The following is a 25,702-nucleotide window of genomic DNA, read 5'->3' on the forward strand; positions in this document are numbered from 1 at the left end:
CGTTGGACAGACGGTAAGAGGCTAGGGCTACAGATCGAAAGGTCAATGGCGGAGTATGTGCCATGCGCCACACTGAAGTGTGTGAAGGCACCATCATTTAAAATCGAGAGATTGAGCTGCGACAATAAATGCTCAATGGTGGCGCCTCGACCTGTTGCCACTGACCCACCCCACAGAGGGTTATGGGCGTTGAAGTCGCCCAGTAGCAAGAAAGGTGGCGGCAATTGGGCTATCAGCGCAGCCAGGACATGCTGCGAGACATCACCATCCGGTGGAAGGTAAAGACCATAGACGGTAACAGCCTGTGGCATCCACACCCGAACAGTGACAGCCTCTAAAGGTGTTTGGAGAGGGACAGACTCGCTGTGCAGAGTGTGAAGGACATAGAGGCAGACACCACCAGACACCCTTTCATAAGCTGCTCGGTTCTTATAATAACCCCGATAGCCACGGAGGGCGGGGGTTCGCATTGCTGGTACCAAGTTTCCTGAAGAGCAATGCAGAAGAAAGGGTGAAGGCTGATAAATTGTCGGAGCTCACCTAGATGGTGGAAAAAACCGCTGCAGTTCCACTGGAGGATGATATTGCCCATGGCTGAGAAAGGCGTGAAGGGACTGGGAAGGCAATTTACGCCGCTTGTTCACTCACTGCCACCGATTCAGTACCCGTGCAAGTGACATCCATGGCGTCTGAGAGACCGGCGAGATCAAGGTCCTCAGCGGACGCCAGAATCTTGACCTCATCCTCAGACGCAGAGCTCAAAGGGTGCGGTGGGGTTGGCGCCACCGCAAGTTCTTTCTCTTGGACTTCTCTCGCTGAACCTTGGGTTTCACTGGCTGGGAAGGCCTCACCGATTCAGTCTCCGAGACGGAGGAGGATCGTGAAGCCCTACGCCCGGCCGCTGGTGGGGACTTATGCCACTGTCGGCCGTCATCCTTCCCGCTGGTGGAAGCCTGGGAAGGGAGGGACCCAAGGGAACCCTTACGGGCGAGAATAGCCGAAGAAGTTAGACGCTTCTCCGGCTGAGAAGAGGGGATGGACGTCCCCGATGGGTGGGAGGATGTTGCTCCTGAGGTAGGTGGTGCAGGAGCAACCGGGTGGGTAGAGCCCCCCACGGTCAAGGGGGCAGGAGGAGTCGTACTGCTCATCGAGCTGGCTGGAAGTCTCGAAACTGATGGGGCTAGCACAGTTGTTGTAGCAGCTGCATAAGAAGATGTCATTCTCACAGGATGGAGTCTGTCATATTTCCTTTTGGCCTCAGTATAGGTCAGCCGGTCCAGGGTCTTATATTCCATGATTTTGCGCTCTTTCTGAAAGACTTTGCAGTCAGGCGAGCAAGGTGAATGATGCTCTCCGCAGTTGACACAGATGGGAGGCGGGGCACATGGAGTATTGGGATGTGATGGGCGTCCGCAATCTCGACATGTGAGGCTGGAAGTGCAGCGGGAAGACATATGGCCGAACTTCCAGCACTTAAAGCACCGCATCGGGGGAGGGATATAGGGCTTGACGTCACAATGGTAGACCATCACCTTGACCTTCTCCGGTAATGTATCACCCTCGAAGGCCAAGATGAAGGCACCAGTAGCAACCTGATTGTCTTTCGGACCCCGATGGACGCGCCGGACGAAATGAACACCTCTACGCTCTAAGTTGGCGCGCGGCTCGTCATCAGACTGCAAAAGTAGGTCCCTATGGAAAATAACACCCTGGACCATATTTAAACTCTTATGTGGTGTAATGGTAACGTTAACATCCCCCAACTTGTCACAAGCAAGTAACCTGCGTGATTGGGCGGAGGATGCCGTTTGTATCAGTACTGACCCAGAGCGCATTTTGGACAAGCCCTCCACCTCCCCAAACTTGTCCTCTAAATGCTAGACGAAGAACTGAGGCTTTGCGGATAGAAAAGACTCCCCATCAGCTCTTGTGCAAACTAAGAATCGGGGCGAATAACTGTTACCTCCATCCTGAGACTTACGCTCCTCCCACGGCGTGGCCAGAGAGGGGGAACGTTTTCAGATCGTACTTCTGAGCATTAAATTGAGCCCGAGAACGCTTAAGAGACTGCTGGCGGCTGGCCGCCAGCGAGAGATGATGTACCACGCTTCATTGCGGGTCATCCGCCCTGATGCCACCTACTCCGACCAAGGGCCCTCCTCACGGGCGCCACCCAGCCACAGCAAAGGCCACCTGGCAGGATGGCCATTGCCGGGAGTCCTGATGCCCCAGGGAGATGGGCATCTACTCTTTGGCATACGTGGGGAGTTAACGGCGCAGACATCAGTAGAGCGATCCCTGTGTTGTCAGGAGGCTACAACCAAGAGGGTACATGGCAGCCCCACCACAACGGACTGGCTACCGTGCTGGATGTTAGGTGACATGTGGTCCATGGTCGCCGTCAGTGCAGAAAATGGCCCTGCACATTGCTTGGCAGAAAGTACACGCAGGAGCGTATCCATGCCCAAGAGATGGAGAGTGAGCAGGACTGCAGTGCAACGACGAATAAGCTGGCGAAAGTTCTCAACCCAAGATGGACACAATGCACCAAGTAAGGCGCCCTTCCCCAATCGGCTCGCTCTTCAGAAAAATTTTGAGATATGGAGGTCAAACCCAACAGGGGACCATCACATAAGGCCGAAACGTTTGAGACTCCTTTTAGTCGCCTCTTACGACAGGCAGGAATACCGCGGGCCTATTCTAACCCCCGAAACCGCAGGGGGTAGCAAGTGGGAAGACATGCCATTAATGAGCACTGAGAAGTCCTCGGGCAATTCCACCATAAGTACACATAACCTTCACATGCAAATTCAACTTCAACACCCACTATGAGAAAAAGAGGATAGTTCTTTGAGGATGCCACAACCTGAAATAGACACCACCAGTCTCAAGAAATGGCTCTGAAAGTCTCAAGTGATCACAAAACAAATACCAGCAGTTTGTTTATGAGTCCAGAAAGTTTGTTCATTCTATCAAAGAGTTACGTTTAAGCACTGTTGCAAAGTTGTCTTGATTCACAAAGATTTATACAAAATACGATGACGGCTGAATTAGTAGTAATGATAACAGGTTAGCACAGAGCACTAAGGTATTAAAATAGTAGTACAAAATCTAGCCCTCTATCAATGATTATTGTCGTATGCTACACTGTCCTCACATTATCTTTCCTGCCGCACAATTCTTACATATGTAAATGGCCCAGCTATACAACCTACCCCAGGGATCACTCAGTCATTAACATCAATAATGACTAATCAAATGGAGACCCACAGTGAAAGCAACAACAATATCTGAGTGCATTTACAAAAACTGAAAGGGTTTCAATTTTGGTATAACAAACATATATTGTATGTAAGAACAGACACAGATAATCTGCCTGTATGAGTAGTCTGTAGTACCTTGTGATGCAGTATACGTTGCTCTGTGACTTACTGGTCTTACATGCGTGTTACGTACCTGCATCTTTCATTCAATTTCACTAATTCTAGTGCAACTGAAATTTCCTCTCATTCCTAAACTGTCATCAATCAGTGTTAATGACAGCCCACTGGTCATCCTATTCCCCTCCAGTATCACTCAACAACCTTCCAACCCTTCTTGTGTTCACATATTTCCAAAACAAACATCCACTAATGATTCACTGGACAGAATTATAATATATGTTGCTGCAAGCAAGGATAGAGAATCAAGAGGAACCTTGATGGCTTTCACGATTTTGAAATGCACGAGAAAAATATTAAGAAGCAAGAAGCCTACCAGTTTAATGTTCCATCAACATCAAGGTTACTGAAGATGAAGCACTTGTTCTGCTGAACAAGAGTGGGGAAAGAAATAAGCCACACCCTTGTTGTAGAAACCATTGTGGCAAGTCAAAATACGGGCAAGTACTGTGAGGCAAGTTGAACACAGAACAAATAGAAACTACAGAAGGGGCAAAACATGTCTGAGATGAGAGCATCTTTTTTGTAGAATTTGCACCAAGTAAAACAATAATAAATACAGGGAGCATAGAAAAGTAGAGTTTAACATTGGTATAGTGACAAAAAGGCATAGGAAATGGAAACTGATTATGAAGTAAGCAATATAATTGGAGACAGGAATAAAAATCATTAAAATGGAAGATACTACATCATATCATAAGAGAAAGCAACTGGCATCTGTCCAGATAGCCACACGCATAAAGGCAACAACTCCCAGGACATGGGGAGCTGTGCCAATCCTGAATCGAATCCATCTCACGAATTAACGAAGGGACCACTCTGCTGGCCAGTCTGGATGTGGTTTTTATGCAGTTTTTCACATCCACCAAGGTAAATACAGACTGGTTGCAACATCCTATCTCAGATTCAAGATGCACAAACATTTTGAAAAATGAAGTTGCATTTGATCATGCTATTAAACTAGATGTGAGACAGAGGGGTACATGCATTCTTCCTCAGATGAGAGTGGCAGTAGAGTGGTGACTCCATCATAATAATAGCCTACATATCAGTACGGTTGGTTCTCCATGAAACTGGACATTTACCGTACTAGTGCTGACCTAGCACTGACTTTTAATTGAATCATATACTTTTCACAACCACATTCAATAGCTCTTGGAAAGACAACTGCAGCGACATCACACTTGTTAATACTGATGCTGAAACCTTTTGCAAAAGAATCTGAGAAATATATTAAAATCGGAAAGCAATCTGACCAGAGCCGGTATTGCAGTGTAAACACCACCAAGCAGAACTCTCGTGCAACATACTGTCATATGCTCTAAGATATGTCCGCGCTACTAAGATAAAACTTCAATTTCTATACAACATATATACAAGGTCAACTTTGTATATGGAATCACAGCATACACTAGGTTATAGTGTATCAGATGGGGTGTAGGAAAACTATTTCAAATGTGTGTACGTTTCCTAGGTTTTCATGGATACAACTACTATTTTTTCAAGCAGTATTACATTTAAATCTTCCCCATTGTCACTTCCTTGTTGAAGATGAACCAGAAACATTGGTCGATCATACTTCATATTAATAAACAGCCCTATTAAAAAAAAGGCAACTGTATTAACCTTCTTAAAATGGGACCATGCCTACTTGTCATCACCAATTTTGTCCAGATTTATGGCATATCCAGGTCTCAGCCATAAATGAAAGTGATAGAAGTGGGAACACCAGATGGCCATGCATTTGGAAAAGACTGCATCAAAATACATCACAAGCTATTGACATAACCTTTGATGAAATGATGCATAATGCATGGTTTACTGCCACACTGTGCGACAAAGAAAAACTTCTATGACCGTAAACCAAATTTTTTTGATTATAACATTTAAAAAAAATCACAAAATTGTAAAACTGTGGCATCACAATGTGTGCTAGATAACAAGAAAGTGAATGCTTCCACTATTTTTATGACGAATATTACCCTGGGATGAACTGTAAAATAACGAAAGTATCTAATTTTATATAAAAAGTTTTTGTGTATGTCTTAAAATCCCTTCCTCAAAATTTATTTGCAATTTCAAAATTTCCTTTTCACACCTTTTATGAAAATATTAACAAATAAAATATACTGAGCATTATCTAAATTTATTTGCAGTGTAATTAATGTAAAAATTGAAAAAAAAGTTTCTGCATAGGGTCTTGATCCCACGACCTTCAGATTACCATTCTGTACTACCTCCACTTTGCCAATCACTGCCTGGAGACTGCGTTAACTTAAATGGCTTCTGCCTCACCCAACCTATGCCAAAACCGCTATTTTCTCCAAATGTTTGGCCAATTGGGGCTCCCATTTCTGTCACTTTCATTTTTGGCCAAGACCAGCGTATACCACAAATTTGGACGAAATTGGTGACAACAAGTAGGGACACTTGCCCTGTCAGATTTGAAATAAAATAACAGTAAATAATAATACCTGGCCTGCCTTTTCCTGGGGACGTGTGACTGCTTCTTAAAGGTAAAACACCAACAGTCAGACAGTTTGTCTACAGGTTCTACTCAAAACTGTAATTAGATGGAATACAGTTTAAATAAACTCAACATTTTATTGAGAAAGACTGAAGACATGTTGCCCATAAAGTAAATACTTTTCTTAACAAAATGTAATTTTACCCTTTACTTAAGCATGTGCTCAAACTGATTCACTATTGACTGCAAGGCACATTTGCAACTGCCATTTGAGAGAGAGAGATGAACAGATGAAAGTACAATGCATAATATGCCGTTACGTGTTGTTGCAAATCAACAGCGCTTATCATCTGGCACAGTTTGGGCTTCAAGGTAGACTGCATCTTTCATAGCTCCCCACAGAAAGAAATCAAGGAGAGTCAAAGCAGGGGACCTGGTCAGCCATTGTACTGCAGTATTCTGTCTTCTCCAATAGTCAGGAAACTTTTCATTCAGTATTTGTATTGCAACATGGCAAGAGTGAGCTGGGCAGCCATCGTGTTGGAACCACATACATCCTTGCTTATCCAGTAGTACCTCTTCTAGAAGAACAGGTAGAATGTTCGTCAGAAAGTGTACATCTGTGTGGCCACTTAACATCCCTCAGATAAGTAAGATCTCACAATATAGTTTTCTATGATGCTGCATTATTATAAACTCCACATTCATTAGTGTTACACCCGATAATGCCAGTATGGTTTTTCAGACACTTGGTAGTGCACACCTTGGAGAAACACAGTATAGTCGGCCAGGCAATGCAATGCAAACCCATAACATTCTATAAAATGTCTAAAATCATGCCCTCTGAGTGCCTGATGTAGTGAAAGATAAGACAGGTGGAATTTATGTTGATGCAAGATGCAAGTAACACTTGTTTTGCTGATCCCACATTTCTTGGTAATATATCTCGTGCCCCCCTGTGGACTGACAAGCATCGAAGCCTGAATAGCTTATTCATGTGCTCTGTTAGTCCCAGTCTTCGTCCTCTGTTTGACACTAGTAACATAATAATTCGTGCAAGTGCCTGGCGTGACAGACAGTGACAATCAGGATAGAGATCCCTATACCGACATACAGTTTCGACAGCATTTCTTTGACATTCAATATATAATAGTGGCATGTCTAACTTCTCCTCATTGGTGTACACATCTGCATGCAAGGAGTGTTGAAGCAGAAATGACTTGTCAATAGATGACACAGTTCCTGCTAGTTCTGCAGTGTAAAAAAGTAAACAGTTAAAAGTCTTGATACGATGACGTAGCCTGGGGTGAGTGTGTTTACAATGTAATAGACAACTCCAGATGATTTGCATTTCAGTTTTAGAATACTTCTTGGATTCTTCTGTGAAGAGTTTCAACCTCAAAATTAACAAGCATTATCTCATTGTACTTGTCTTTTCAAGTGCTTTTGGTTGCCACCAAAAAAGTGTATCATTCTATTTAAAAAATCATACTTGCTTTAATATCTCAATTGATACAAGAGTTAAGACGCTTTATCACATAACGAATGTACATGCTTCTTAATATACTATCATTTGGCAAAAATCTTGTTTCAATATCTGAAACCGTTCATGAAATAAAAGATGTTTTATGTCTTGACGTGACTCACCTTGCTAGACTAAAGATTTGGTAGTTGATTTTAATGGTGGACTTTTCATTATTTTTATTAGCCACTTTTGCATTATGAAAAGTTTTCTGGGCATAACCTCTTAGAAAAGGATACCATATGCTATTATTGATGTGCAAATCCATGACATAACTGCCTGAGGATTCTGGTTCCAAAATAAAACAATAGCCCACAAAGGAAAATGGCTTTCCTCATGCAGAGACTCTACAGCTTTTTTCGCAGTCTATGGTGGTGGTCTGAGTGAAATGGTACTATCAACCCCACACTCCAAAACTGTTGTGCGCTACTTTTCCAATTTCATTTTCATCAGTTTTTATGAGTTCCTTGTGGAAAAGATGATTTTTGAATGGATAGGAGAGCATATGAGCTGACTTGTCCCTCTTTGACTGCAGCTAGGACTAGGGCCTGTTTGTTGTGCCATTGATCTTTTACTTCAGTTCTAGAGCTGAGTTATATTGAAAAAGCAAATTTGTGTCAACTTCAAATAACACAGGAGAGGTATTTAGAAGTTTTAACGAAAGCTATTGTATTTGTAAGGAATACACACCTAAAGCATTCTGTAAACATTTGGCGGTATCAAAACATTTAATTCATGCAGTAGCTAGCTGCTGTACTAGATCCATAGAAACTTTAAAAGAATGCTTATTATTATCTCGTACAAGCAGCAGCCAGTCAATGACTTAAGTTCTTAGCTTAGTATAGGTTAACCCATTTATCTATGAGGCCACTGCTACTTGCAGCGGCCAGATACTGCAGAAACCACTCTGTGCTACTGTTTTCATAAATTAATGTAACACCAACTTAAAACAGGCTCCTTTCTTTTGGTGTATAGATATCTGTATGTACAGCAGCTATGAACTTGCACAAGAGGGTGCTTAAGTATGTGGCCAGCTGGAAGCTGATCTAGCAGTTATTTATTGGTTTTATGCATTTAATATGGGCTGTATCCACAAGGGAATGAAAATGGCTGTTTTATGGTGTAAAAAACATATAATAGGTGTGATAATGCAGTTAACACTTCCATGACATACAGCTCATACTTATCCGGAAACCAGTTGTCAGCTGAATGCAAGTGCAGCAAATGGTTGTGGAAATATATTTTTTCATATGACTTACAATGAATGGTCTAATATAACAACAAAAACAATCAATTTTTGACAAAATATGGTAATTGGATAGATTAAAAAATCTACTCCCCAAGCAGTCACAGAACACACACACATACCATATGGGATGAGAAGGAAAGAAGAGTCTTTTAAGTCTCCCCTGACCTACAATTCTGGATGACTTCCTCGACATCTATCCCTTTTCTTAGACCTCTCCATCCTTTTCTTTCACCACTCTTCCTTCCCCTTCAACCCTTCTGCCTGAAGAAGGAGCCACAGGCTCTGAAAGCCTGCCTTATTACAATATTTTATGTGTGTGTTGGTTGGTTGATTTGTGGGAGGGGACCAAACAGCGAGGTCATCGGTCCCACCGGATTAGGAAAGGATAGAGAAAGAAGTTCGCCATGCCCTTTCACAGGAACCATCCCAGCATTTGCCTGAAGCGATTTAGGGAAATCATGGGAAACCTTAATCAGGATGGCTGGACACGGGTTTGAACCGTCGTCCTCCCGAATGCAAGTCTAGTGTGCTAACCACTGCGCTACCTCGCTCAGTAATATGTGTGTCTTCTGTTGCTGCTTCGTGACTAGATTTTTTTTTTAATCTATCCAATTACCTTATTTTACAATGAATGATGCAATTTGTTCAGAAGAAACTGAATATGGCAACAGACCAAAAGCCTACAACTGCCAGGCTGTCACACTGGTCTGAGCGACTGAAAAGTGCTAGGGAGACACTCCTTTCTGGTAAATGCAGTAATCTCTATCTCACCACATTCTTGGAAGCCACAAGGGCAAGTTACAAGACAGTCCCTTGTAGGTATGTTATGTCCCTCTTAGAGAACAGCAACAAGGAAGGGAACAAAAGTCAGCTGGTGCCATATGTACATCCCATAAGAAACTGTCCAACAGTTGGAAGGTAATATCTTGAGAGGAACAAGGAGACCATGATGCAGCAAATTGCAAGACACCACCAACAACTTCTGCCATCTGGCATTTGAAATCAATATTTTATGGAGACTAACAGAAGTGTTCATGACAGTTGAGTCTCAAGTTCTGCCAGTACAGCTTACTACTTGGAACTCTTCATTAACATAGGATCCCTGTTGTCTGTCTACAACCCAAGTGATGGGTCCTATCTACTGAATATGTCTGTTTGATAATGTATGACATTGGAAATTTCTTGACTTGTACTATAGATGGTGGAGGGGGCAAAAGGGCTATTTTGGACAGGTTAGGTGTGAACTTCACAAGGGAAGTGGTGACTCGTCCATTAGAAACTATTTAAAGTGTTCATGAGTTCTTAAACATGTCACAAAGTTAAGGTGAAACTTTATTTGGTGTAGGGTATACAATGAAATCATCCTAAAAAGAGTAAAACTGTGTGTTGGGCTGGATCTTAAATCAGATCATATTTGAAACACTTTTTAAACCTGCCAGGAAGACCCACAAATGAAAACTGTAGAACAAAGACAAGAAAGCAAAGTCAGTTGAGTAAAACAACTGATACTGCTAGAATAGAACACAACCATAATGGAAATTAGGCATTCTTATAGCTGGTTTTAATTATAATTTGCTCAAACAGTGAATAGTGTCAAGCAACTGAAAGACAGCACAAATCAAGACAGAACCCAAAAAGTATGCACAATGTGCTCCAATAAGAGAAAATTTTTACATTAATAATCATATATTTGAAGCAAAATTTTTAGATTCTGATTACACTCAAAAATATTATGGCTCCTCTTTCAGTTTTTTACCCTCTCTTACAAACAGTTTTTATCTTACAGTATGTCATTTAGTTACTATTTTTTTTCATTATTGGACTTAGAAAGAAATAACCATGACAGGCTAGTAGAAGGTGCTAGCAACCTTTAAATTAAAAGCCTACTTGAAACTCGACACTCTGCGTGACAAAATTCCTAGTAAGAAAGAACAAATTATGTTGACAGTGTACAATTTCACAGAGTAAAATCCTCCTAATGTTGTCTTCATATTAAATCTCAACTGCCTTGTTTCCTTCCTCTGACTTTTTGACAGTGGTCAATTAATTCAATTATTGCTTTTTTCTGCATTGTACTGATAACAGTGCAATTTATTGTTTGTGGTAATTTTTAGCAACAATTCACAATTACTTCAAGGTGGTATTTCATTCCAAAGTGAACACTCAGGCAAAGCACAAGGAATTATCTTTACTGATGCACATTTAATCCACTAATATTAACTGAAGATCATTTATTGACTATTCTGATATAAGGAAAAAATGTTCAAAAACAAATAGTTCAGGTGGTCAAGGTCTTGAGTGAGCAATCAGTGTGAGGCATATGTTACTGACAGCTGATGATTCATGAAGTACTACTGCCTGCTACATCAATGTTGGTGGCACTCCTCTGAAAAGCCATACAAAATTGACTGTGATGAGTCTGCAGAAGTATTTAGCACTGTTTGTCAAAAACGGAGCATTATTACTCATCTTGCTGGGGTTGGAAAGTACTGTTAACATTGACTTTTTTCTCTGTTTGTAAATTAAATGTGTGTTTTTTAACTAGGTCTTCTGCTCCCACCTGTGTGTCATCTTCTCTGTGTGTGTGTGTGTGTGTGTGTGTGTGTGTGTGTGTGTGTGTGTGTGTGTGTTCTGTTATCTCTGAAGGATTCAGCTAAAAACTTAGCAATATTATTAGTCTTGGTCATATGCCTATAGATGAACCAATACCTCCGTTATAAAGTGAGGCAATTCACTTTTACTCATTCAATTAATTGAAGTAACAACATAATAACTGAAAAATCAGAGCTTAATTTAGTGCGCAGCTGGATGAATCTATATTTTACACCCCATGTTAATAAATGAAGAATTAACAGATTTTCAACTTAGAGAAATTAATTATTATGAATAGCTTTTCTGTATTGGATATTTTATCACATAACTGGTAAAGTATTACACACATATGTACTGATATACAATTATGTGGCTCCTCAGGAATAAATCAACAATTAGTAATTCAGACTATTAAAATGATAAATACTTACAAGAGCTGCCTGGTGACTAGTAGCATCTGGAAGGAACTGTCCAAACTCTGCAAGAAGATCCTCTTGATGTTCAAACAATTTTGCAACTTGTGAATACACTTCTGCTTCTGTCAAATGTTTCCCAGGAGGCAGATGACCTTCTTTCATGTTACGTTGCTCTTTTTGATAGGTATGCAAAATCTCAAGAAATTTTTTGTATTTGTCAGGTTGACCTTGGAATCGATTCTGTGGATCACAAATGATACTTTAGATTTCAGACACATAGTAACATTGTAACTGGCATGTACCAATAGCCTAATTATTTTTTTTTACAGTATCCTTTGCTCTCTCAGAGCATTTTAGCTCCGATTCAAAATAATGTTTTCTTGTTTTTCATTTCATGTGACATCTATGATGATATACTAACCAGTGGATTTAAAGTAATGAAATTAAATTAAATACTGAGACATTTTCATAATCAAGTACCGTTGTTCCCAATTAAATGTGCATGAATCCCTTGGTCTACAACTAATGAAGGTAGCACGACAGAAAACTTTACACAATGAATAAAATACTGATACACTGGTATTGTGTTGCAAAAGAAACAACAAAAAATGTGGTGGAAACTGAAAACCCACATTACTTGTATAATTCTTCTTGAAATAATGTAATATACAGGGTGTATCAAAAAGAATCATTTGATTTTTAAAAAATCATAACTATTATGTTATTCCAAACAATGGAAAATCCAGGATGGAATGTAACAATATTATGAGAAGGAAAGTTGCTACTCGCCATATAGCGGAGATGCTGAGTCACAGATAGGCACAACGAAAGACTTTCACACTTATGGCTTTAGTCAACAACACATACAAGCGCATTGAAACCAGTTGCCTGAGACTGCAGTCTCGTGTGTGTGTGTGTGTGTGTGTGTGTGTGTGTGTGTGTGTGTGCGCACGCGCACACACCCGTATGTGTGCCTTTGTTGACAAAGGCCACTGGCCGAAAGCTTTAAGTGTGAAAATCTTTTTGTTGTGCCTATATGCGAGTATCTTCGCTATATGGCGGGTAGCAACTTTCCTTCTCATAATACTATTATGTTATTTGTGATAAGTGTGTGAACAACATACTGTTGGAAAGAGTAAACTCTTAAGTTTTACACAATTCCCACTAGGTAGTAGCAGTGTGCGCCCACTTCAGTTCTAGTAAAAATGGTGTCAGGAGAACAGAAAGCATTTTGTGTTCTATGTTTTGCACAGTGAAGGTCAGTAATAACTGTTCAGTGTGACCTTCGTACTAGGTATGGTGTGGATCCTCCTACAGCACAGAGCATTAGATGATGGCATGAACAATTCTGAAAAACAGGTTGGTTGTGTAAATACAAGTCCCCGAATGTCTGATACAGATAATGAACACATCTGCCATAGTTTCACAAGGAGTACACAGAAATCCATTCGCTGTACAGCTCAACATGCCCCCCTCGATGTCCGTCTGGTGTGTATTGCATTAACGTTTACACATGAAACCATACAAAATTCAGCTACTGCAAGCTCTTCGTGAAGGTGACAAAGAACAATGTGTGGAGTTCTATAATTTTGTTCTTGGAAAGATGGAGAATGACGGATTTCTTCCACACTCGGTGTTTAGCAATGAGGCAAAATTCCATTAAAACAGAAAGGTGAACCGTCATAATATAAGAATATGGGGTATGGAACAATCACATGAAGTTGTACAACATGAAAACGTGAGAGGGACTCTCCAAAATGTAATGTGTTTTGTGCAGTTTCACGGGAAATGGTGTATGGTCCATTTTTCTTTGCCGAGAACACTGTTACAGAAAGCACATATCAAGATATGCTTGAGATCTTTCTTTTCCCACAGTTGGAGACTGATTCAAATGACTTCATTTACCAACAGGATGAGGGGATTTTTAAATCATAGGATTACTGAACGATGGATCGGTCGCACTGGACCTAATGATTCAGCCTTACATTACTGGCCTCCAAGGTCACTGACCTGACTGTATGTGATTATTTCTTGTGGGGGTTTATAAAAGTCTGTTTATGTGCCTCCGTTATCAACAACAATGAATGAACTGAGACATCACATAACATCAGTTGTGGAAGCTGTGTCTGTAGACATGCTAGCTGCAGTGTGGGAACAATTTGAATATCACACTGACATAAGCTGTGCATCTCAAGGGAGACATATTTGTATTGAACACCTATGAAAATGTATAAAAAAGAAAATACTTTCTGAGTTTCCCATTCATCAAAAAACAAACTTCATTGTATATGTTTATTAGTTTCAGAAATATAGACATGTCAAATCGTATGATTGTTTTTGATACACCATGTACAGTAAGGAAAAAATTACTTTTTACCATTACCATTCTTATGCCCATTTCTATTAAAGTAATTACAATATTAAACAACGAATCTAAATATATGCCAGTACATAATATATGTACTATGAAATGCATAACACTAACTTCCTTTGCTCTGTCATATATGAACTCTTATAAAAGATTGTTCCAATCAAAGCCAGAATTTATTTCAGTATGGGTGTAAAGCTTACAGTTTTCTTTTCATTCATTTTTCTCATTTTCTTTTCTAATCTATTCCCCCACACACACACACGGTACATGGGAGCAGAAGATACATACAAAATAAAATTTACACGATTCATTATCCCTCATGACTCGCAGTTTAAGTATCTTTACAACAGCTAACTAGAGGGAAGGAATACAGGTTAGGTTGGTTTACTGAAAAATCTTGGGATTTATCCTGACCAATCTTTGGAAACCATAAAAAAAAAAAAAACCAAAGCTAAATGGTCAGATGGGGTTCGAACATCACTTCTCTACATCTAGGCCTACACAGATACTCCACAAGCCACTGTACAGCTGTATATGAGTCATGACTTAACCATTGCTAGATCTTACATGACAGAATACCTGATGATGATGATGATGATGATGATGATGATGACGGTGACAATGAATCATGTTGACGAAAGTATATGAATATTTTGTAGATTTCAAAGACAGACAAGTCACAGTTGAACCCTGCTTTCCTATAATGATCTGTGCCCTAACCATATTCCCATCTTGTTTGAGGCAATAGCTGTTGATGAAGGTATTCTGAGTTTCATCAGTGTCAAAGAAAGACAAAGCAAAGAAAACACATAAATAATATGCAAAAAGAAATATTTGATATGGTATATGGCTATGTGCAATCTTATCATCTTCAGTGTATTACTAAATGACATTGCATAGTCAAGCCAATATCAACATTAACAGCATTTTTATATGTCCAATTGCTGTACATTCTTTTAAAATGTTTCCATTATTAAAGTTTGAAAGACCGGGACAGCGAGGAGGAAAAGTTAATTCATTTTCTCCAAAACAGTTCACCTCAAATATGGTGATGCGATAAAATAACATAATAAAAAGAAGTTAGCCAACCAAAAAATGGTTCTAGCACAGACCAGAGGCATAAAACACTTTCTTTCAGGAAAGTATCACAACGGGAGTTCCCAAGCTGACTTTCCACTTGAACTGCAATGGTGAGTGAACACCAGCGTGATGTTTTCAGACTTTCTTCATACAGTAATTTACAAAATGAGATATGGTTTGCCGACAGTATGTTTAAGGTGTTACGCTATCACCTATCACAAGCAAAGCTTTGAAGGACTAGAAGCATTTAGTCGAGATGCTCTTTCATAGACTGTAAAAGGTAAGATGGACATAAATTACTTGACTTGGATTGCTATCTTTAAGAGTTTATGTTACATTCATTAATATACTGAGACTTCCTCTTTTAGTGAAATCTTTAATTCAACATCAGACTGCGGAGTGAAGCAGACTTCTTTCCAGATGCAACAGTGCTGACTGGACTATGACTTAAATCCAGACCCATTCCTTTCACAAGCTACATTATTTCAAACTGTAGAAGAGAAATTGGTACAGACAGGATATTTCCAAGAGTCTGGCAGATGTGCTGAGTACCTCAAGTAAAGAGCACTGTGAGTATAGAGCTCAGATCTGGATCCAAATTGTGATATGTCACAAAAGTACTAGTAATTTCTTCTGCTAGATTTCACATCATTCAGATTTGTGTGGAATAAATTATGCTAATAAATAGAATTTTATAGCAAAAATATTCTACATTAAATTCTGGTTTTGATGTGAACAAGTTTTGTATTACTATTACTGACAAGTAATTTTAATTTGTGCAGTTTCTTTATGTTTTAATGATCCAAAGAACATCTCACCTTGATTTTATTAACGTAATTTATGGCATGATTGAATTCGACAGGCTGACCTTGCCCCTGAGGCATACAATGGTCAGCATGGCTTATAGAATGTGCTGGAGATGTATACCCTGCAGCAGCAGGTACTGGTGATGTTGAAGGCGCTATATGATGGTGAGGAACCATGGGTGAAGGTGATGGAGTAGATGCAACAGCAGGTATTGATGTTGCAGCTGCCGTTACTGAAGCTACGTTGTGATAAACAGCAGAAGCAGATGCAACAGCAGCAGCTGAATGGTGGGTAGGGCTGTAAAGGAAGAGACAACAGGGATCTTTCAATAGTGATAGAACAGTCCAAGTAGTAATAACATATAGAATCTTTAAAGCTATTTCACCAATTAATGCACATAAACTAGAATGTCTGATACAAAACATTTTATAGTATGGGTCTAAATTTATGCTAGTACTTCTAAAATGTAACAAAAGTACACAGTTCAAGTAAGCAGTGAAAAATATTCAATTCTAAACCTGTACTCAACACAGCAGTGAAACAGAGCCACCATTAGAAAGCACAAAAAATAACAATATAGCAATGTTAGTGACTAAGCTACCATACATTTTGGGAACATTGCTCACAAGTTAAGACACATAACGAATCACACAACTCAAATGGAAAAATGTGCAGCAAGACTCTGTAAGGGTGGATACATTTATTGCTTTGCTGGGAACTGTTTGTCTTTTGCTGATAAAATCTTGTAAAAAGATCCTCAATGTAAATAAAGGTATATAATCACATGCAACTAAATGTAGTTCCTTTTCAAAATTCTTTTCCTTAGTGTCAATAAATTTTTAAGGGTATATGATCATATTGTTACATTGTGCTATTGACTAAAATTTTGGCCACTGTTGAAAGAAGATGTCGTTAGAATAGTGTATTAGCTATTCAACTGGACAACAGCTGTGGCAGCATGCCTCTCTTTCCCAAGTTTTAGGATCCGATTTTCCAATGCTCTCTGATTTTGAATGTCACCAGATTTCATTTACAGAGGTATGAATTAACAAGTCTTAAAAGTGATGTAGGTGCAGAAAAAAATTGTACTTTAGATACAGTACTGTGTTGAAATATCACATTGGAACCTTCTGAGTACTGCACAAAGATTTCTGAATTGATGCAATGTATATGTATTCAAAATTATGCTGCAAGGTTTTCAGAGTCTGCCTACAAATTTTTTCTACCCAAAATTAAAAATATGACTGTCTCTACCAAAAGAAAGTATGATCTGTATATTGTACACAGTCCTCTGCTATGTTCTTGACTGTTTCAGTAAGAGCAAAATGGTCAATGGATTGTCAAATAGTAGGGGAAAACATTTCAGATCTGTAAAGATACAAGGTGTGAGAATTTACTAGACACTACACACTACATGGACTAATTAGATGGCAAAACAGCATTATTAGTCATGACAATTCTTAGAATCACGAAACATTGTGGCGGTGGGAGGGGGGCACTGTGAGCACAACTTCAACATCTATTTTATTCCAAGTTCTCATGAGTTTCTACCTAAAGTGCTAACTATTATGTCACCAATTTTTTTTTTTTTTACTATAGATAAACTACTGAGAAATATAATCATTGGAATATTGATTTTAGGACTACTCATATCAGTCCATCAGCAGGCTTGATACTGTACTCCACTCTATTCTTCTTCCCATGTCAACATGTGCAAAAACTTTGATTTGTATGCATAACCTTCAATGCCCTCAATAATCTGTGATACATATTTTTATATTACGGTTTACTAACTTGTCAATGTGAAATTATTGGATGAATATTTCAGCTTTGCTATGAAAGAAAGAATTAAGTGGATATAGCCTTGCTATGGTTGTCATCCCAGTGCTCTTGACAACAGACAAGAGACAGTCTGAAAGTAATGTTTCCTCTTTCTTTATCATATAAAGTATTAGAATAGCCTAGCAAATTTGACTCTGGTGCCAATATCTTAACCTCCTATTCCATTATTTGGAAATACCATTATGTTTCCACAACAAGTGCATTATAGTGTTTGAGGAAATTGCTGATAATGGCATGTGTATTACACAAAGTGCTGCGAAAGAGTTTATGAATGCTGAAAGAAAAACCCAAACAACATTAATGGAAGTGTGAAAAATATTTTTTAGGGTGCTACTGACCACTGGATAGTGATGGCAAGGGATTTCCCCTCCCCCAGGATGTTATGAATTCATGGCATTTTTGGAGAGTGGACAAATGATAAATTCTATGCAATACGTCAGTATCCAGGAGGATCTCAACAAACACCTCCACAAAGTTTGCAGTACAATAAATTTAGTACCAGCACACACACTGGGGCATAAAACTGGCTGAGATTGCTAAACTTGGATGTGAGAGCACAGAGCTAGTGAAAATAAGCTGCAATTTTCTAATTGCCAAAGGAAATTAATAAAAATGTTTAGATACAGGAGCCTGCTATTAATGTGAGTTCATGAGTAAGTACAAGACACACAGATGATTAGTATCACTTAACAGTTCACAAAACTTTTATACTTTCCTATTTTCCTTTTTTTAAATCTTGCTTTGCCACAGTAATTTGGATTCTGTCTTACTGAAAAACAAGAAAATATCATACAAATTGCATGAGCATAGTCGTTATATAGAAGTCTATGCTCAGGCTGACTGTGAGAGGGAAAGAGGGATAATGGAGATCTGAATTTTGTTAAATTCTCCAAGAACTGATTTGACATAAGAAGCTCCAACTCATGAATTATGACCCAAGAACAATTGGAGAATCAATATGTTCTAATATTTTCCAATCATGATTAGTTTCAATATTGAGAGGAACAACAAAGAAACTTGTCATACAAATAAATATCAAACAACTTCTTTGATGTTGGTCAAGGTACTCTATTTGAATGCAGGATGTAGTATTATTATGAGCTCACCTACAAGTGAAATAGAATCATACCAGTAAAGTCTCTTTAAAGAAGCAAATGAATTAATGTATTAAATACTTTACGTTATCATGTTAGTAAGAAAAAGTTTACAGGTGGTTTGAAATTATGCTTAACGTTTGTTAGAAGTCGCTAAGTGCTCTCATTATGAAACTCTGGATGAATACAGTCTGGGTAATTTGCACTACATGTTAAGAACAAGCTAGTTTTCACACATCTCAAAGTTGTGATGTAATATCTCCTGAACTGTGTATCATTCTATGGTGTCACGGGCAGTGCTGCAAAATGGTTCAAGTCATACCTCACTAACAGGAAACAAAGGGTGTCAGTGCAAGGGACTAGTGAATTAAGTCATCAGTCATCATCAGAATAGGAAGAAATTAAATGTGGTGTCCCACAAGGATCCATCTTAGGGCCATTGCTTTTTCTTGTGTACATTAATGATCTCTCATCAGTTGCACTGCCAGAACCAGAGTTCGTTCTGTTTGAAGATGACACAAGTATTGCAATAAATAGTATGTCGAGTTCTAGAAAGATCTGCTAATGAAATTTTCATGGATATTAATAAATGATTTAAAGCCAACTCACTGACATTAAACTTCGAAAAGACACACTATATGCAATTCAGAACCTGTAAGAGGTTTCCACTCAGCATATGCATAAAATACAAAGAAGAGCAGATAGAAGAGGTTGACAGTCTTAAATTCCTGGGATTACAACTTGATAATAAATTCAGTTGGGAAGAGCACACCACAGAACTTCAGAAACACCTTAACAAATCTGTATTTGCAAGAGTGTTAGTAGACATAGGCGACATAAAAATGAAAAAGCTTGCATACTTTGCCTACTTTCATTCCATAATGTCATATGGTATAATATTTTGGGTTAACTCTTCAAGTCAAACAAAAGTTTTCAGAGTCCAAAAGCGTGTAATACGTATTACCCTGTGGAGTAAATTCACGGATGTCCTGTAGAAACCTCTTCAAGGAACTGGGTATGCTAACTACTGCCTCTCAGTATATTTACTCCTTAATGAAATTTGTCCTAAATAATATATATCTTTTTCCAACAAACAGCTCAGTTCATACATACAATACCAGGAACAAAAATGATTTGCACAAGGACTTAAAAGCACTAACTTTAGTTCAAAAAAGGGTCCACTACTCAGGAACACTCATCTTCAATAATTTGCCAGCACACATATAAAATTTAGTTACAAATAAAGATCAGTTTAAATGGAGTCTGAAAGACTAGTGGCCAACTCCTTCTACCCCACTGACGAATTTTTTAATAGAAACAAATGATGTATTGTATATACTCATATGATGTATTGTATATACTCATACTATTAGTATTGTTATTTCAGCTTAAAAAAAAATTGACATGTTTCACATCCACGAGGATCTCCTCAGCACGGATCTATGGAATGAAAAACTAATCTAAATCTAAATCTAGATACTGTCTGCAAACTGTGTGGTGAAAAGAGGTAGTAGTAATGAAATAATAAAGTAAAACTTCATGCCTGATGTTGAAATTTTACAACACACCATTTTAAGCAGAAGCTAGTTTCCCACACATAGTAGTAAAGAAGAAATAAATTAATATGTCATGTCCAATGCTCAATTTTTACTGCATGAACAGAAAAAATGTAGTAAGCGATAACCTTTTTTCCTTTCATCATTTTGTGGTGGGTGTCAATGAGAAAAAGTTTCATGGAGGTCTGAAATTATATGTAAAGTTTATTGGAAGTTACTAAGCACTCTCATTCTCAAATACTGGATGAATAAAGTCCACATATTTGTGTGCCATTAGTTACACTGCTTTAAGATACATACATAGTTTCTACCTTACTTTCCTTATTGTGTTAAGATTGTAACATGTGATTATAACTCTTAATGAGTAGATAATGAAAGCATTTAAAATGTTTAAATTCAGTTAATAATTGCCAAAAATATTGAAACTCAAATTTTTGCTGCCCCTGGAAGACATTAGATAAGCAACGTGCAACTGGTGCTGTGTACCAGGTTCTGGGATAGTTGCTTAGTAATACTAATTAGCTTTATTTTTCATAGATTCTGAGGGTCTTATCACTTTAGTGATGATAGCAGCGAGAAAATCAAGAATAGGTAAGTTGTGGAGCAGTACTGCCATGCTGGTGGGCTGTGCACCCCAACATAACATACCTCCCCTCCTCCCAATGCTGGCAGCCTGTACGTCATCCTGAAGGGTGTGATGACAGCAATGAGGATGCCAGTGTGGGGATGTATGAGTAGTGGGATGGATTATGGAGAACTATGAGCATTGTGGTTGACCATGTAATTTCTCTGCCAGGCTTGAGCCATCCTGCGGTATGGAGGGGTACGACACAAGTAACAAGGTAATTGCCTCTTCAAGACAGTGATGCTGGTGCAGCTTCGCCATCTGGATTTTAAATGCATGGACCTGTTGTGGAGCACGCTATTGGAAGCCGGACAGAAAGGTGCCATACAGACCAAAATGATACCGGTCTCTTCACAAAAGTGGTGAAATTCTGCAGATGTGAACTGAGGCGCAATATCTGCTACAACAGTTTCTGGACAGTGCCAATATGCATGGATCTCGGGATGCTTGATGATTTTTTGATCTGCCAGACTCCTCCAAAGCACAAACTGGATGATGTCATGGAGGACCAGACCCAATGGTGACTTGTGGGTGACGGTTGTGGCATCCACTCGCAAATGGGTGGCAGCGGCCTCGGCCTCTGTGTCTGTGTGTCTGTGTGGAAACAAATCTCCAGTGCAGCTCAAAGTCTGTGTCCTGTCCTACTGGGAGACAGGAAAATGCATACAAGTTCACATAATGAACTGTGGAATGGTAATGGATGTCACAGTAATACCCTGAGAGGAACAGTGGCCACCAATGCACATACTGGGCAGTCCTGCCAGGTATGTTATAATGGACGTTAAACAATGTCAGTAGGGGTATATGGTCTGTTAAAAGACTAAATCACTGTCCATACACATAACCATGAAACTTTTTTAGCATAAAGATGACGACCAAGGCCTATTTTTCTATTTGACGATAACTGCACTGTGCCAGGGTTCAAATTTTGGAAACAAATGCAGTCAGACCCTCAATGCCATTGATTTTGGGAGAAAGAATGACTCCAAGGCTGTAGTCATATGAAGTTGCTGCAACAATCAGCAACTGAATAAGGTCATAAGCCATGAGGCACGTCGGATGGAGCAATGCCTGTTCTAAGTCCTGAGAAGCCTTGTCGCAAGGCTGTTTAAATTTTTGTTAAGAAGCTGTTGGAATGGTTCAGCAATGGCTACTGTGTGAGGAATGAATTTTTGGTAGTAGTTCAGCTGACCCACCACTGATTTTAGTTGTTTGGTGTCCCTTGGGACTGATAGTCTTTGTACGGCCTCTACATAATGTGGAGTGGGATGCATCCCTGTGGCATTTAAAACATGTCTTAAATGTTCAACTTATGGTGGGAAAAATAGAATTTGTCTTTGTTACACTTCAAGTTTACTTGTTGGAGCACATTGAATAAGGCATCCAAATTTGTTGCAAGATCTTTCACGTTTTTGACAGTGACAATGATTGGTAACTGGCCATGTCTCTAACTTCCTGTGTCAGGTTTCCAAATATCTTTAAAATATGGCTGGTATACTGGCTAAAAAATGCTGTTCATGTGTGTGATGTAGTTCGCCCATGATTCTATCTTCCTGTTAAGTGCCAGGAATGGTGGTGGGAGCACCTGGATGCCTTTCACCATGCAGTCAGTGTAAGACAATCTATTGTAAACCTCAGGTGATGTATTTATGGTTGGTTGGTTTAAAAGAGGGGAAAAAGAGACCAAACTACGAGGTCATGGGTCCCTTGTTCCTAATAAAACAATGCCAAAAGTGTGAGAATAAAACAGACGAGACATATAACACAAAACACAAAGAAAGGAAGACCACAAGAATGAAGGAAAGGCAACAAACACTAAAAGGAACAAAAGAGGACAAGAAAACAAGAGAGATGCAAGAAACAAGGAAGCAGATTACAGTGGCTGACTGACCGCGGAAATAAAAAGGAAAAGCCAGCCAATCTGCAACACTTTAAACCCTCCACCATAAAAGCACTACGGTGGAGGACACAGATGGGCAAAGGACATGTGCTAAAACTCAGATTGAATGATAAAATCCATCCTCATGGATAAAATGTAAAACCAAATCAGCTGATGAGGCATTGTCTGCTAAAATCAATGATAAAGAGTTCGGCAACTGAAGATGAAGTCGCAGGGCAGCCAAAGAAGGACAGAGCAGAGGATTACGGGCCACTGTCAACCGGACACCACATCGACACTGAGGTGGGTCTTCATGGCGCAGGAGGTAGCCGTGAGTCGCCCAGGCATGTCCAATGTGGAGCCGGCAGAGAACCATGGAGTCCCTGGGAGAGGCCCTCATCATGGATCCCTTAATGGTTCACAGTTTGTTGTGCATACTGAGATTTTGCCATTCCATCTCCCAAAGCTGAAAAACCTTGCGGCGTAATAACGAACACAGCTCAGTTGCAGGGATAGCCATCTCCAGAAGTGGTATCCGCATAGCCTGTTTGGCCAGCCTGTCAGCAAGCTCATTTCCTGGAGTTCCGACGTGACCAGGGGTCCAGACGAACACCACTGAAAAACTGGACCGTTCCAGGGCATAGATGGACTCCTGGATGGACACTACCAAAGGATGACGAGGGTAGCACTGGTCGATAGTTTTCAGGCTACTCAAGGAGTCAGTACATAAAAGAAAAGATTCCCCACGGCATGAACGGAGATACTGAAGTGTACGAGAAATGGCCACCAGCTCTGCAGAGAACACACTGCACCCATCGGGTAAGGAATGCTGTTCAATAGGGCCATCGTGAACGTAGGCAAAACCAACACAACCATCAGCCAGGAAGCTGTCAGTGTAAAACACTTCAGGGCCCCAGAACATGTCAAGAAACGAGAGGATGTAACAGCGGAGAGCTGCAGCGTTAACGGAGTCCTTAGGGCCGCCTGAAAGGTCCAGACGAAGCTGTGGCCGAGGCGTACACCATGGAGGTGTACGTGAATGGACCACAAGGAGAGGTCATCAATTCAGAATTGGACAAGGGCTCTGTAGAGTTGCAGCAGCATAGAGCTATCTGCACCCCAATTGGTGTTGCTCAGGCAACGGAGGGCATTGAGGAGCTGCCAGCACTTCTGCTTAAGCTGACAAAGATGAGCCCTGTCAGACTCCATTCTTCTGGATATGGATGGAACTATGGGACACGGAAAGTACGGACAGACAGGAAGTTTCGGATAAAAATCAGGAGCGGGCCTGGAGACCCCACTCATACAATGTGGCAAGGATATGATGTCGCCAGATCATGTCATATGCTTTTCGTAAATCAAAAAAGACAGCAACCAGGTGTCGGTGTCTGGAAAAGGCTGTTCAGATGGCAGATGGCAGACTTGAGGGAAACAAGATTATCAGTGGTAGAGCGACCCTGGCGGATGCTGCTGTGACATGGAGCCAGTAGGCCACATGACTCCAGGACCCAACCCAACCGCCGACATACCATATGTTCCAGCAGCTTACAAAGAATTTTGGTGAGGCTGATGGGCCGATAGCTATCCACATCAAGCAGGTTTTTACCGGGTTTGAGCACCGGAAAGATGGTGCTCTCCCGTCAGTGCGATGGAAAGACGCCATCGCACCCAATCTGGTTGAAGATGATGAGGAGATGTTGTTTGTAGTCAGATGAGAGATGTTTAATGATTTGGCTGTTTCTACGATCAGGCCCAGGAGCTGTGTCAGGGCAATGTGCAAGAGCACTGAGGAGCTCCCACTCTGTAAATGGGGCGTTATAGGATTCACTGTGGCGTGTAGTGAATGAGAGGACATTCCCTTCCAGGCCAGGGGGTAATTCCCTGGCGCAGAGGCTCAAGCATAGTGCTCAGCAAAGTGCTCGGCAATCGCGTTTGCGTCAGTAGATAACACGCCATTTATGGTAACACCGGGAACACCTGTTGGGGTCTGGTACTGTGGTGTCACCGCTAGACACCACACTTGCTAGGTGGTAACTTAAATCGGCCGCGGTCCTGTAGTACATGTCGGACCCGCGTGTCGCCACTGTGTACTCGCAATCCTAGCGCCACCACATGGCAGGTCACAAGACACGGACATGACCTCGCCCCAGTTGTAAGGACGACATAGCTTGCGACTAGACCTACCAAGTATTCCTCTCATTTGCCGAGAGACAGATTAAATAGCCTTCAGCTAGTCCATCGCTACTACCTAGCAAGGCGCCATGTGTATCATTGCTAATTGCTTACTACTATGCAAGAGATGTATTTCAACAAGAACAAGACTACATTAAAGTTAAGTATATTAAAATCTCTCTTCTTTTCTTTATAGTTTTCATCCAGTCTCCTGTTTCAGAATTTACGCCCGGCTGCGTTAGTTTCGCGTGCACCTAGCCACTCATTGTGTCGAGACCTTAGGGAATCGACACAACAGGTACCCGAAAACACGTTTGATCTTTGCCCAGACTTGGGAAGGTGATGTATGGCATCCAATGGTCGAGACATATCTCTCCCAACAATCCTACTTCTGTCGTTTGATAAGTTGGCGAACGCAGGCATGGAGCCGTTTAAAGGCTATGAGGTGCTCCAGGGAAGGGTGCCGCTTATGCCGCTGTAGGACTTGTTGACACACTTTAATTGGCTCTGAGCACTATGCGACTTAACTTCGGAGGTCATCAGTCGCTTAGAACTTAGAACTAATTAAACCTAACTAATCTAAGGACATC

General features: G+C 40.3%; 1 protein-coding gene across 1 annotated transcript in view; it reads right to left on the reverse strand.

Moving 5' to 3' along the window:
* LOC126248118 (paired amphipathic helix protein Sin3a-like) overlaps positions 1–25,702 on the reverse strand; it is a 306,715-nt gene that overhangs the window by 143,252 nt on the left and 137,761 nt on the right. The window contains exons 8-10 of the mRNA XM_049948797.1: positions 24,609–24,674; positions 15,956–16,098; positions 11,702–11,926 (exon numbers count right to left, since the gene is read on the reverse strand). Of these exons, the coding sequence (XP_049804754.1) occupies positions 11,702–11,926; positions 15,956–16,098; positions 24,609–24,674 (434 nt within the window). The remainder of the gene's footprint in view (positions 1–11,701; positions 11,927–15,955; positions 16,099–24,608; positions 24,675–25,702) is intronic.

This window comes from Schistocerca nitens, chromosome 3, assembly GCF_023898315.1.
Source record: "Schistocerca nitens isolate TAMUIC-IGC-003100 chromosome 3, iqSchNite1.1, whole genome shotgun sequence".
Taxonomy (NCBI): Eukaryota; Metazoa; Arthropoda; class Insecta; order Orthoptera; family Acrididae; genus Schistocerca; species Schistocerca nitens.